The sequence below is a fragment of the Pseudophryne corroboree genome, chromosome 9 (genome assembly GCF_028390025.1).
Source record: "Pseudophryne corroboree isolate aPseCor3 chromosome 9, aPseCor3.hap2, whole genome shotgun sequence".
Lineage (NCBI taxonomy): Eukaryota > Metazoa > Chordata > Amphibia > Anura > Myobatrachidae > Pseudophryne > Pseudophryne corroboree.
This window is the reverse complement of record NC_086452.1, coordinates 464,234,891-464,250,231: the sequence shown is the minus strand read 5'-3', so window position 1 is coordinate 464,250,231 and position 15,341 is coordinate 464,234,891. Positions and strand designations below refer to the sequence as shown.

The following is a 15,341-nucleotide window of genomic DNA, read 5'->3' as shown; positions in this document are numbered from 1 at the left end:
CAGAGATGACGAGAGATAGAAACAATACATAAGAAGTGTAGAACTATTGTGCGTATCAGCCAATCAGATTCTCCCACTCTTCTATTACATATGTAACTGGTTACGGTTACCTCTGTCCCAGCTTCCATACATTTTTTCCATTGTAGAATACATTGAGCTGTAACCTCCGACCATTCCAAATGTCCCCACCCCAGTATCGCTACCTCTCCCGCCCCCTTACTAAAAGTTGTTTTTCCTTCAATGCATTTTTAATTCATTAAGCCATTAAATCTATTCTGTAAAAAGTAAATCTCACTGTCCGGTTAGTAAGCACTAAATAGAGGGAGCAGAAATTCATAGAATATTCACGTTTTATTCACTATGCTTTGACCTAAATTGTTCCTTCCAGCCATCCTTACTACCCGCTGTGGCACAGATGGGCCCTCATTCGAGCTGATCGCGCGTAGCAACTTTTTGCTGCCTATGCTGCAACCTGACGCCGCCTATGGGGGAGTGTATTTCTGCATAGCAGGGCTGCGATCGCTTGTGCAGCCCTGCTATGCTAAAAAAGTTTCCTGCAAAACAAGACCAGGGTCAGACTTAACCTGTGCGACGGATCCAGCAATGAAGGTCCTAGGATTGACGTCAGACATCCGCCCTCCAAACGCCTGGATCCGCCTGCGTTCGCCTCACCACGTTTTGTTGACGCCCTGGTACGCCTCCCGTCTGTCAGTCTTCATGTGATCGCCGCTGTGATCACTTTCTGCGCTGGCGGCGTCGCCAGGCAACGACACGCGTGCACATTGCAGGCGCCGCGCAGCCCCGTCCCGTTCGCACCGCAGCAAAGAACCGCTGCATGCGAACGGGTCGGAATGACCCCCCATGAAGCAAATAAGCATTTGTGCCAACCTGAAACCCCCTACCCACCTGAAAATGTCATTCTTGGTAGTGATCTCGGTGTCGTGGCAGTGCTTGCAGCAGAGAGACGTGCACTACAAGAAGAGAGAGCGTCACACGTGGCAGCTCCCCAGAAGGGACACCAGCTGGGGACGTACTATCAGAGGGGACTTACTTTGCTCATGATGTCCAACTCACAGCGCAGCCGCTGGATGGCGTTTCCAATCTGTAGGAGCTGGATGCGCAGTGCGTCATCGATGGGCAGACACGCAGCCACTCTGTACGAGAAATCTGTCCACAGAAAGATAATGAGGGGTAGAACGTGAGACATAAAGACAAGGAGTCACCTGCTATTCTGTCACTGCGACCTCTCAATGCACTATGGGGGTCATTCCGAGTTGTTCGCTCTTTATTTTTTTCTCGCAACGGAGCGATTAGTCGCGCATGCGCAATGTCCGCAGTGCGACTGCGCCAAGTAAATTTGCTATGCAGTTAGGAATTTTACTCACGGCATTACGAGGTTTTTTCTTCGTTCTGGTGATCGTTATGTGATTGACAGGAAGTGGGTGTTTCTGGGCGGAAACAGGCCGTTTTATGGGTGTGTGCGAAAAAACGCTACCGTTTCTGGGAAAAACGCGGGAGTGGCCGGAGAAACGGAGGAGTGTCTGGGCGAACGCTGGGTGTGTTTGTGACATCAAACCAGGAACGACAAGCACTAAACTGATCGCAGATGCCGAGTAAGTCTCGACCTACTCAGAAACTGCTAAGAAGTGTCTATTCGCAATTCTGCTAATCTTTCGTTCGCAATTTTGATAAGCTAAGATTCACTCCCAGTAGGCGGCGGCTTAGCGTGTGCAAAGCTGCTAAAAGCAGCCTGCGAGCGAACAACTCGGAATGACCCCCTATGTAAGCACTGAGGCGCGAGGCACTCAGTGATGCAGCTGGGTCCTGCTGAATTAAAGAGGCTGCATAATCAGCAATATTAGCTCAGCCTGCACTGTGCATAGAGCAGGGATGGGGAACCTTCAGACCTCCAGCTGTTGCTGAACTACACATCCCAGCATGCCCTGCAACAGTTTTAGCATGGCCAAATAGCAAAACTGTAGCCAGGCATGCTGGTATGTGTAGTTCAACAACAGCTGGAGGTCTGAAGGTTCCCCATCCCTGGCATAGAGGATAGATGCTATTTAAATGGGGCAGAAGGATAAACGGGGCGTTACATGGAGATTGTAAAAAAAAAATTTTTTATATATATATATATATATATATATATATATATATATATATATATATATATATATCCTCAAGAGGGAGATAGCGATGTTCCAGTATATATGGGGAGATGATGCGGCTGCTCTCACCTATAGGATTGGCCGGCAGAGAGTCATCCCGGAGATTCTCGTCCCACTCATGTAACTGGAGCTTCACTCTCTCCATGAGCGAATCCTAGTTAGAGAGAGAGAGACGCAATACTGGTGTAACCCCACTGACAACTTCCACCCACTCGCAGTGCTGCAGTTTCACATACCTTAGCGGAAGGCAACATGTGGCACTACACATCCCAGCATGCCTTGCCACCAATTTTTACATTGCCGGACAGCATAGGGCATGCTGGGAGATGTAGTTCCAAAGCAGCGGGAGCACCACAGGTTACCTAACCCTGCTATAGATCACATCCAGTTTGATTAAAAAACTTCATAAGCACCAGATTTTCCCAGTAACCCTCCCTACTCCCTCCGCAGGGGTCATATGGCCGGGGCTCACCCTACTGATGTAACAAATCTTCCCCGAGCTCTCAGGGCACAAGATACGCTTGTTACAGTGAGAGTATGTTCTATTATTGCCATGACATGCGCGTTCCACTTGTTGCCAAATCCACTCGCTGAGCTCACACTCAGGTCTACCGAGCACCAGCAAAGTGCTTCCACGTACACAGCTAGTGCCAATTCGCATAGCAATCACTCCAGAGTTACTCACAGCATCGTACAGAGCGTAGAGCCAAGAGGGCCAGGACGTCAGATTGGCACCATAGAACTTTCTCTGTGGGAAGATTAAATATCAAACAAGATTATAACATTGGTAGCGGTGAAATAAGATGACTCACTTGCTACAAGCGGCCAATCACATTTGTACAACACTCAACCAGAAAGGGCCAGTAACAAACCACACTGCCTCCTTGTGGAGATGTCATTTATCATACATACATACACATATATATATACATACACATATATGGTGCGGTACAGTATATAGATCCCCCAGTGCCCCCCATTTAGTAGCTTATACAAGCACGGAGAAAGTAGACGGCATTCCAGGGTCTTATTATGCGACAGGCAGTTTAATGTAGCATGGCACGGTGGGTTCAGGACCAAATGTTAATTTGTCAAGGAATCTAATCTGGACCTCCTTTGCACATATATAAAAACATCCCCAGATTTTGTAACATTCTTGAAGCCTGGAGAAATCATACACCAAAACCTTTGAACCTTTGCAAAAGAAGGTGTGTAGTGAAGCAGCAGCAGTTGAAGTTACACATGTCATCCAATCAGATACTAAATACAGGGAGTTCAAAAAGTCCCTCCGCAGTGAGCGCTGTCTCTGGCCGCAGATCTCCTCTGAAGCCGTGGGAGGCCAGAGAGGGACAATACCTTGAATACTTTAATGTAGATAAGTACGTAACAAATTCTCTTTTATTTCATGTAAATAAAGTTCTAATACAATTCTGTTGTCATATTACTTAGCACACATTCCCTGCAGGGAGGCTTGCTTAGCGCATAGTCACTGCGGAGGGACTCTTTGAACTCCCTGTACACGACACTGGACCCCAGCATGGTAAAACCTCCTGACCAGTGACTTCAGGCTGCAGACATTGAAATCTTGAGCTCTCCAGCAAACTTCAGTCACCTCTTTAAGACCAGGAAAATTTCCCTCTATCAATGACGAGCTATCTCCCAATACATCGATATATCGTACACATTCTTCCCTTACCCTGTGATATTTGTACAGCCACTGGCAGGGACTCTGCGGGCTCCGGCCACTGACTGAGTTACGCGGTAGGAAAACATGATGTCCTCTATGAGAATCCAGCTGAACAAAGGTCAGAGGACACGGCAGGACCCTCTCTGGTAGGATCTGTACCCGAGCCAGTTGTATCCTGTGAAGTATAAAATGGCACATCCAGCAGCTGAGCAGCAAATATAGTTACTTCACTCTGGTTATACTACTTACATTTCCTTGTAACATGAGATCTGCAAAGTGGGAATACTAGGGAGCTCGTCACTATAGGAGGTATACGCGTCTACCATGGGAGAGTCCTCGTACATGAACTACAGCTGGGATAGCTAAATGTAACCTTATATGTTGTAAGTGTTCCCTAAAGAAATCTTATAGTGAGGTGTGTCAGGAGTCCACTGCAATAATCTAAGGGGGGTATTCAATTAGTGTCAGAATTTCCGACAAGTCTGAAAAACTGCACTTTTTGACATTTTTGGGGCGAATTTGGATTCACCCTATTCAATTCCAGTGCCGCTTTTTCGACTTGTTGAAAAATCCAACACTGTTGAAAAACACGTGGATCGGCAAATTCTGCGCCAATCCACCTGTTTGGTCGAATTTGCATGCGTTTGACAGTTTTTGGTCCTTGTTCGCCCATGCCAATTTGACCCAAAAAAAAGTTGAATCAGCATGGCCGAAAATGGACCAAAAATAAGATTTTACTCACCGGTAAATCTATTTCTCGTAGTCCGTAGTGGATGCTGGGAACTCCGTAAGGACCATGGGGGATAGACGGGCTCCGCAGGAGACTGGGCACTCTATAAGAAAGATTTGGTACTATCTGGTGTGCACTGGCTCCTCCCTCTATGCCCCTCCTCCAGACCTCAGTTAGGATACTGTGCCCGGAAGAGCTGACACAATAAGGAAGGATTTTGAATCCCGGGTAAGACTCATACCAGCCACACCGTATAACTCGTGATACTATACCAAGTTAACAGTATGAAATATAACAGAGCCTCTCAACAGATGGCTCAACAATAACCCTTTAGTTAGGCAATAACTATATACAAGTATTGCAGACAATCCGCACTTGGGATGGGCGCCCAGCATCCACTACGGACTACGAGAAATAGATTTACCGGTGAGTAAAATCTTATTTTCTCTGACGTCCTAGTGGATGCTGGGAACTCCGTAAGGACCATGGGGATTATACCAAAGCTCCCAAACGGGTGGGAGAGTGCGGATGACTCTGCAGCACCGAATGAGAGAACTCAAGGTCCTCCTCAGCCAGGGTATCAAATTTGTAGAATTTAGCAAACGTGTTTGCCCCTGACCAAGTAGCAGCTCGGCAAAGTTGTAAAGCCGAGACCCCTCGGGCAGCTGCCCAAGATGAGCCCACCTTCCTCGTGGAATGGGCTTTCACTGATTTAGGATGCGGCAATCCAGCCGCAGAATGCTCCAGCTGAATTGTGCTACAAATTCAGCGAGCAATAGTCTGCTTAGAAGCAGGAGCACCTATTTTGTTGGGTGCCTACAGTATAAGAAGCGAGTCAGTTTTCCTGACTCCAGCCGTCCTGGAAATATAATTTTTTAAGGCCCTGACTACGTCCAGTAACTTGGAATCTTCCAAGTCCCTTGTAGCCGCAGGCACTACAATAGGTTGGTTCAAGTGAAAAGCTGATACCACCTTAGGGAGAAACTGGGGACGAGTCCTCAATTCTGCCCTATCCATATGGAAAATCAGATAAGGACTTTTACATGACAAAGCCGCCAATTCTGACACACGCCTGGCCGAAGCCAAGGCCAATAACATGACCACTTTCCACGTGAGATATTTCAGATCCACAGTTTTAAGTGGCTCAAACCAATGTGATTTCAGGAAACTCAACACCACGTTGAGATCCCACGGTGCCACAGGAGGCACAAAAGGGGGCTGAATATGTAGCACTCCCTTTACAAAAGTCTGAACTTCAGGCAGTGAAGCCAGTTCTTTCTGGAAGAAAATCGACAGAGCCGAAATCTGGACCTTAATGGAACCCAATTTTAGGCCCATAGTCACTCCCGACTGTAGGAAGTGCAGAAAACGACCCAGCTGAAATTCCTCTGTTGGGGCCTTCCTGGCCTCACACCACGCAACATATTTTCGCCAAATACGGTGATAATGGTTTGCGGTTACTTCTTTCCTGGCTTTTATCAGCGTAGGAATGACTTCCTCCGGAATGCCCTTTTGCTTTAGGATCCGGAATTCAACCGCCATGCCGTCCAACGCAGCCGCGGTAAGTCTTGGAACAGACAGGGCCCCTGCTGTAGCAGATCCTGTCTGAGCGGTAGAGGCCATGGGTCCTCTGATATTATTTCTGTAAGTTCTGGGTACCAAGCTCTTCTTGGCCCATCCGGAACCACGAGTATCGTTCTTCCTCCTCGTTTTCTTATTATTCTCAGTACCCTTGGTATGAGAGGCAGAGGAGGGAATACATAAACCGACTGGTACACCCACGGTGTCACTAGAGCGTCCACAGCTATTGCCTGAGGGTCCCTTGACCTGGCGCAATATCTAGTTTTTTGTTTAGGCGGGACGCCATCATGTCCACCTGTGGCCTTTCCCAACGGTTTACCAACAGTTGGAAGACTTCTGGATGAAGTCCCCACTCTCCCGGGTGTCGGTCGTGTCTGCTGAGGAAGTCTGCTTCCCAGTTGTCCACTCCGGAATGAACACTGCTGACAGTGCTAAGACGTGATTTTCCGCCCATCGGAGAATCCTTGTGGCTTCTGCCATCGCCATCCTGCTTCTTGTGCCGCCCTGTCTGTTTACATGGGCGACTGCCGTGATGTTGTCTGATTGGATCAGTACCGGCTGGTTTTTAAGCAGAGGCCTTGCCAGACTTAGGGCATTGTAAATGGCCCTCAGTTCCAGAATATTTATGTGTAGGGACGACTCCTGACTTGACCAAAGTCCTTGGAAATTTCTTCCCTGTGTGACTGCCCCCCAGCCTCGAAGGCTGGCATCCGTGGTTACCAGGACCCAGTCCTGTATGCCGAATCTGCGGCCCTCTTGAAGATGAGCACTCTGCAGCCACCACAGTAGAGATAACCCTGTCTCCAAGGACCAGGGTATCAGCCGATGCATCTGAAGATGCGATCCCGACCACTTGTCCAAGAGGTCCCACTGAAAGGTTCTTGCATGGAACCTGCCGAATGGAATTTTGCTTCGTAAGAAGCTACCATTTTTCCCAGGACTCGTGTGCAGTGATGCACCGATACCTGTTTTGGTTTCAGGAGGTCTCTGACTAGAGATGACAGCTCCTTGGCCTTCTCCTCCGGGAGAAACACCTTCTTCTGTTCTGTGTCCAGAACCATCCCCAGGAACAGTAGGCGTGTGGTAGGAACCAGCTGTGACTTTGGAATGTATAGAATCCATCTGTGCTGTTGTAGCACTTCCCGAGATAGTGCTACTCCGACCAACAACTGCTCCTTGGACCTCGCCTTTATAAGGAGATCGTCCAAGTACGGGATAATTAAAACTCCCTTTTTTTGAAGGAGTATCATCATTTCTGCCATTATCTTGGTAAAGACCCTCGGTGCCGTGGACAGTCCAAACGGCAGTGTTTGGAATTGGTAATGGCAATCCTGTACCACAAATCTGAGGTACTCCTGGTGAGGATGGTAAATGGGGACATGCAAGTAAGCATCCTTGATGTCCAGGGCAGGGATACCATGTAATCCCCCTCCTCCAGGCTTGCAATAACCGCCCTGAGCGATTCCATCTTGAACTTGAATTTTTTAATGTATGTGTTCAAGGATTTCAAATTTAAAATGGGTCTCACCGAACCGTCCGGTTTCGGTACCACAACCAGTGTGGAATAGTAACCCCGTCCTTGTTGAAGTAGGGGCACCTTGACTATCACCTGCTGGGAATACAGCTTGTGAATTGCCTCTAGCACAGCCTCCCTGCCTGAGGGAGTTGTCGGCAAGGCAGATTTGAGGAAACGGCGGGGGGGAGACGCCTCGAATTCCAGCTTGTACCCCTGAGATACTACTTGAAGGATCCAGGGATCCACCTGTGAGCGAGCCCACTGATCGCTGAAATTTTTGAGGCGGCCCCCCACCGTACCTGGCTACGCCTGTGGAGCCCCCGCATCATGCGGTGGACTCAGAGGAAGCGGGGGAAGCATTTTGATTCTGGGAACTGGCTGACTGGTGCAGCTTTTTCCCTCTTCCCTCGTCTCTGTGCAGAAAGGAAGCGCCTTTGACCCGCTTGCTTTACTGAAGCCGAAAGGACTGTACCTGATAATACAGTGCTTTTCTTAGGCTGTGAGGAAACCTGAGGTAAAAAATTTTCATCCCAGCTGTTGCTGTGGATACGAGGTCCCAGAGACCATCCCCAAACAATTCCTCACGCTTATAAGGCTCTATGTGCCTTTTAAAGTCAGCATCACCTGTCCAGTGTCGGGTCTCTAATACCCTCCTGACAGAATGGACATTGCAATAATACTGGATGCCAGCCGGCAAAATATCCCTCTGTGCATCCCTCATATATAAGACGACGTCTTATGTTCGCAAAATAGTATCCCTGTTTGAAAGGGTTACAGACCACGCTGCAGCAGCACTATCTGCAGGTCTCAGTCTAGTACCTGAGTGTGTAAATACAGACTTCAGGATAGCCTCCTGCTATTTATCAGCAGGTACCTTCAAAGTGGCCGTATCCTAAGACGGCAGTGCCACCTTTTTTGACAAACGTGTGAGCGCCTTATCCACCCTTGGGGATATCTCCCAGCGTAACTTATCCTCTGGCGGGAAAGGGTACGCCATCAGTAACTTTTTAGAAATTACCAGTTTCTTATCGGGGGAACCCACGCTTTTTCACACTTCATTCACTCATTTGATGGGGGAACAAAACACTGCCTGCTTTTTCTCCCCACACATAAAACCCTTTTTTGTTTTTAGTGGTACTTGGGTTAATGTCAGAAATGTGTAACACATTTTTTATTGCCGGGATCATGTAACGGATGTTTCTAGTGGATTGTGTATATGTCTCAACCTCGTCGACACTGGAGTCAGACTCTGTGTCGACATCTGTGTCTGCCATCTGAGGGAGCTGTTTTTAAGCCCCTGCTGGCCTTTGAGACGCCTGGGCAGGCACGGGCTGAGAAGCCGGCTGTCCCATAGCTGTTACGTCATCCAGCCTTTTATGTAAGGAGTTGACACTGTCGGTTAATACCTTCCACCTATCCATCCACTCTGGTGTCGGCCCACAGGGGGCGACATCTCATTTATCGGCATCTGCTCCGCCTCCACATAAGCCTCCTCATCAAACATGTCGACACAGCCGTACCGACACACCGCACACACACAGGGAATGCTCTGACTGAGGACAGGACCCCACAAAGCCCTTTGGGGAGACAGAGAGAGAGTATGCCAGCACACACCGGAGCGCTATATAATGTAGGGATAAACACTATCACTGAGTGAATTTTCCCCAATAGCTGCTTGTATAAACAATATTGCGCCTAAATTTAGTGCCCCCCCCTCTCTTTTTAACCCTTTGAGCCTGAAAACTACAGGGGAGAGCCTGGGGAGCTGTCTTCCAGCTACACTGTGAAGAGAAAATGGCGCCGGTGTGCTGAGGGAGATGGCTCCCTATTTTGCCAGCCAAGGTGTTTTTATTGCTGCTCAGGGCGCCCCCCCCCAGCGCCCTGCACCATCAGTGACCGGAGTGTGAAGTGTGTATGAGGAGCAATGGCGCACAGCTGCAGTGCTGTGCGCTACCTTGGTGAAGACTGAAGGCTTCTGCCGCCGATTTTCCGGACCATCTTCATGCTTCTGGCTCTGTAAGGGGCGCGGCTCCGGGAACGAACACCAAGGACGGATCCTGCGGTCGATCCCTCTGGAGCTAATGGTGTCCAGTAGCCTAAGAAGCCCAAGCTAGCTGCAAGCAGGTAGGTTCGCTTCTTCTCCCCTTAGTCCCTCGATGCAGTGAGCCTGTTGCCAGCAGGTCTCACTGTAAAATAAAAAACCTAATTTAAACTTTCTTTCTAGAAGCTCAGGAGAGCCCCTAGTGTGCAACCAGCTCGGGCCGGGCACAGAAATCTAACTGAGGTCTGGAGGAGGGGCATAGAGGGAGGAGCCAGTGCACACCAGATAGTACCAAATCTTTCTTATAGAGTGCCCAGTCTCCTGCAGAGCCCGTCTATCCCCCATGGTCCTTACGGAGTTCCCAGCATCCACTAGGACGTCAGAGAAAATACTGTTGAAAAGGCACGCAACTGAATAGGGGGGTGTCGAATTAATGCAGTTTTTTCACAATAAACTGAATAGCCCCCTAAGAGCCTTCTGTTAATAGGAGTGAGGAGTCGTCGCTCATCCTAAATGCTGCTTACAGTCAGTAAATGGATACACGCCTAGATATAAGGGGTGTCTCATACAGTCTGATACATATAGCAAACAGGAGCCAGTGCTGGGAAGGAAAGCAGTACATGAGCAGTCACTGGTAATTACTCCGCCACCGGTTCCCCCTCTCACCCATCTGTCTGAGTTCTTGTCTCCAGCACTTGGAATCTCTGCCTCCCGACAGCTTTCACTTTTACCGTCTCAATCCCATATTCCTGCTCCTCTCGGTAAGCGTAGATTTCAGCCGTTGTCCCGAAGCGAGCTTCTCTCCGAACAGAATCGCTGCACAACGTATATAAAGGTGTATTGGGGTTATAGACCTCTCACCTGAGCCGGGACTCTGACTGTCACCTCTGACCTCCTCACCCACCTGTAGGCCAGCACAGCAAATGTTCTGTCCCTCTGGATGAGGCCACGCACCATGCTGACTTCCTGTGGTCGGGACAGGTGTAGCGGCAGCGTCTGGCCAGGTATAAGCATCATCTGCACGTGCGGTAACACAGGGATCATCTGGCAGCTGTCATCGTCATGCAGGGTCCGACCGTGGAACTCCTCCATATCGACCCCCAAGTACTGCAAACACATGGCATCATGTCACACAAGGCACGTGACCCAGTGCAGCGGGTGTTACTATGCACATTTACTTATACAGGGCCTAATTCACACCTGATCGCAAAAGCAAAATCTTTCTCTAATGGGGAAAACCATGTGCAGTGCAGGTGGGGCAGGTGTAACATGTGCAGAGAGAGTTAGATTTGGGTGGGTTATATCGTTTCTGTGCAGGGTAAATACTGGCTGCTTTATTTTTACACTGCAATTTAGATTTCAGTTTGAACACACCCCACCCAAATCTAACTCTCTCTGCACATGTTACATCTGCCCCACCTGCAGGGCAGCATGGTTTTGCCCAGCTGTTTGCTTTTTTTGCTTTACTTACAAACATGAATCAGGACCTATGTACCTTAATAACTACCTTCCTGCCAGACATTGCTAGCAAAAAGATGATGATGCCAACTGTATAAAACTCCGGTAGTTACACAGAAATGCCAGTCACCACTGGCTGCCTACGATCGGTTGCTGGTAACGCTGCTGTCTCACGGTAGCCGCAGGAACTTTCCCCAGCTATAATAGCGATCGGACAACGCTATGTATCAGATGTTACCCGCGCACTAAGAGAGCTTACTGGCCTTCTGTTTCAGGTCACTATGTTATCAATTATATCACCGTGATCCCCTCTAAGTACAGCATCACATAATTGGTTGGAGTTTTATAAATAAAGGGTAATAATAAACCACACTGGGCAAGTCAGCCTGAAGTCACTAGTCCGGCTCAGTATACACAGTACCCAGCCAGCAGCTTCTATGGCACAGGAGCCGTTTAGAGGGCCGAATTCAGACCTGATCGCTTTTTTTGCACTGTTGCAATCGGATAGGGGAGTGTATTTTCGCTTTGCAAGTGTGCGATCGCATGTGTAGCCGAGCGGTACAAACACATCTTGTGCAGTCTCTGCGCAGCCCAGGACTTACTCAGCCGCTGCGATCGCTTCAGCCTGTCCGGGACCGGAACTGACGTCAGACACCCGCCCTGCAAACGCTTGGACACGCCTGCGTTTTTTCAACCACTCCCAGAAAGCGGTCAGTTGCCACCCACTAACGCCTTCTTCCTGTCAACCTCCTTGCGTTCGCCCGTGCGAAAGGATTCTTCACACAAACCCATCGCTGAGCAGCGATCCGCTTTGTACCCGTGTGACAAACCTGCGCATTGCGGTGCATACGCATGCGCAGTTTAGACCTGATTGCCCGCTGTATGAAAACGCTGTCGAGCGATCAGGTCTGAAGTACCCCCCCCCCCATGTGCACTGCAGGGGGGGCAGATGTAACATGTGCAGAGAGAGTTAGATTTGGGTGGGTTATTTTGTTTCTGTGCAGGGTAAATACTGGCTGCTTTATTTTTACAATGCAACCTAGATTTCAGTTTGAACACACCTCACCCAAATCTAACTCTCTCTGCACATGTTACATCTGCCCCACCTGCACTGCAGCATGGTTTTGCCCATCTGCTACGATCAGATCTGAATTAGGCCCTTAGTTAGTGTTGTTCTCAGCACAGACAGGAAGCCCGGCAGCTTTAATCCAGTACGTATAACTAGCACTTTACAGGCATAAAGCGATATACAGGAGTTTAAAGGTGGGTACACACTAATAGATACATCTGCCGATCAATTGATCGGCAGATATATCTATGGACGGATCGGGCAGTGTGTTGAGCATACACACTGGCCGATCCGTCGGGGACTGACGTCATGAACTGGGCGGGCGTGTACACACGCCCCGTCCAGTTCAGCTGTCAATCACCACCGGCCGCCGCAGCATGTGTTCACACACAGCGACGCGCCAATATATCGCAAGATATATTGGCCGTCGACTGTGCTGCGGGACCAACGCGATACGTCTGTGAACGACGGAGTTCACAAACGTATCGGCCGTACACACTGGCCGACGGTCCCGCGATTTATCGGCTGTTCAAGAGAACGGCCGATATATCGGCCAGTGTGTACAGGCCTTTAGAGAGGAAAACTCCCCCTACAGCTAAGAGTGTCCTTATGGGAGGAGTTTAATGAATGAAATAAAAACAGTTTAGCTAACTTTCCCGATCCATGTCTCAGGGTCCCATATGGGGCATACGCTGCCCTCCAGGCTTCCCATTCCGCTCGCCCCCTGTTTAAACAAAACTGAGCAGCCACGACATGGGACCCCGATGGAGCGCTGAAGATAAGTAAGCATCGAATGCTATAACTTTGTTTTAGTCACTGGGTGGAGTTATTCCTTAAGATCAGAGTTATAACGATGCTTTAAGGTTCATCCTCTCTCTTACGCACTGCATGAGATGTCGGCAAACTGGTGTCAAAATTGATGATATTTGGTGATTCGGTTTCTCCTCCATCAGGGTCTTCCATCTCCATATCATCATCCTCCTCGCTCTCTGTCAGGAAAAGACATGCGTTACACAGGCTGTCATTATTCCTCTCATACAGGTATATAGCGTCCTCATTTCCAGCCAAGTCCTAGTCACAATACTGAGGGAGGGGAGCCATCCTCACTTCCAGTGCCCCCGCACACTACATTATCCGGGCATCAGAGACGAGGCTATTGTGAAAGTGAGAACTAATGGGGAGACTTGCCAAACTTTCTACAGAGGCAAAGTGGGGTAGTTGTCCAAAGCAACCAATAGATTGTGCTTGATAAATAACTTCTCCTCTTTGCAAAGTTTGATCGATCTCCCCCAACTTTGGACGCTTAAGGCAGCTGATTGGTTAGTTGTCACTGGTCATCCAATCAGCTGGCTTCTCGCACAGGCTCAGAGCTGATCACTGCCAGGATTCCCCAGACCTCACGAAACACAGTGATGGGAGAACATAACGGAAGCGGTAACTGGACAACATGGGGAGACCCCAAACCTTCCATCAGCAAAGAGATGTTTCTGCATCAACGTTTTTAAAGTCACAGGGAATTTTCATTATACAGTATGCAGAGTTATATCAGCTACAGCCCTGGGGTACTATTGGAAGGGACACAATATAAAGGTGGGGATATCATCACATGACTGCAACCTGCACTCCAGCTGCGGTGCCGTATATGGGGATCCTTGCTGTACAGGGGAGTGGGAATGTGTGCAGTACAGCCCAGCACCCCTGATTGTCCCACATGTGTGGTGATTTAGGAAAGGGGCATAACATCATGACCACAACGTCTGGTACGCAGGAGGCGGATCCCTTCCAAACACCCCTGAGGCGCTTCTGTGGCTCTAATAGATGACATTTCTAGTCTATTATTATAATAATGTAAAAGTGATACATTAGGGAGTATATTTTATGATCGGTCAGGTGTTTTGCATTTTTGTGTGTGTGGGGGAGGGGGGAGGGTATTATGGGATGGGAGCTGACACCTGTGCCCTAGCAGGAGTGCCGTGTGTATGTGTGTGTGTGTGTGTGTGTGTGTGTGTGTGTGTGTGGTGGGGGAGGGGGGGGGGGAGGTATTATGGGATGGGGACACGCCTGTGCTCTGGCAGGAATGCCGTGTGGGGAAAGGGGGGGGGGGGGGGTTATGGGATGGGGCTGTCACCTTACTGACACCTGTGCTCTAGCAGGAGTGCCGTGTGTGTGTGGGGGGGGGTGATATTATGGGATGGGGGCACACCTGTGCTCTAGAAGGAGTGCCCTGTGGGGAAAGAGGGGGTATTATGGGATGGGGGCTCTCACCTGACTGACACCTGTGCTCTAGCAGGAGTGTCCTTGGTGGGGGGGTATTATGGGACGGGGGCACACCTGTGCTCTAGAAGGAGTGCCCTGTGGGGAAAGGGGGGGTATTATGGGATGGGGGCTCTCACCTGACTGACACCTGTGCTCTAGCAAGAGTGTCCTGTGTTGGGGGGTATTATGTGATGGGGGCACACCTGTGCTCTAGCAGGAATGCCCTGTGGGGAAAGGGGGGGGGGCATTATGGGATGGGGGCTGTCACCTGACTGACACCAGTGCTCTAGCTGGAGTGTCCTGTGTGGGGGGGTATTATGGGATGGGGACACACCTGTTCTCTAGCAGGAATGCCCTGTGGGGAAAGGGGGCTGTCACCTGACACCTGTGCTCTAGCAGGAGTGCGCTGTGAGGGGCATGAGGGCAGGACACGCCTCCAGCAGTGAGGTCATTACCCGGGATAAGCTGCAGATGGTTCCCCATGTTATTGATACCAGGATCGTCCTCTCCTTCCTCCTCCGCCATTCCTGTTTACCCGCAGTGCACGCCGGGAGCAGGCGGCGGCACCCACGTGACCATCCCGACCACGCCCCCTGTCATTCCGTGTCCTGTCAGCGGCGTCACCCTGGGACACGCCCCTGGGCGGAGCCGGGCGGAGGTGCGGGGAGTCCGGGTTCCATGGTAACTGCGGGCAGCCTTAGAGCCGGCTAATAATTAGTGCTGGGGTGTGTGACAGGCAGAGCCGGGCCAGTGGTGGTACTATAAGTCCCAGCATTCCTTGCCAGCGTATGAGACACAGAGACTGCTGGGGTGTGCGTGTGAGAGGCGGAGCCGA

General features: G+C 49.8%; 1 protein-coding gene across 1 annotated transcript in view; it reads right to left on the bottom strand.

The window, feature by feature from the left end:
* Positions 1–15,089, bottom strand: part of CRBN (cereblon) — a 30,123-nt gene extending 15,034 nt beyond the window's left edge. The window contains exons 1-9 of the mRNA XM_063941300.1: positions 14,962–15,089; positions 13,136–13,239; positions 10,628–10,830; positions 10,390–10,539; positions 3,865–4,030; positions 2,854–2,916; positions 2,238–2,322; positions 1,052–1,167; positions 907–971 (exon numbers count right to left, since the gene is read on the bottom strand). Coding sequence (XP_063797370.1) covers positions 907–971; positions 1,052–1,167; positions 2,238–2,322; positions 2,854–2,916; positions 3,865–4,030; positions 10,390–10,539; positions 10,628–10,830; positions 13,136–13,239; positions 14,962–15,031 — 1,022 coding nt within the window. The 5' untranslated portion in view covers positions 15,032–15,089. The remainder of the gene's footprint in view (positions 1–906; positions 972–1,051; positions 1,168–2,237; positions 2,323–2,853; positions 2,917–3,864; positions 4,031–10,389; positions 10,540–10,627; positions 10,831–13,135; positions 13,240–14,961) is intronic.
* Between the last annotated feature and the right edge of the window lie 252 nt (positions 15,090–15,341).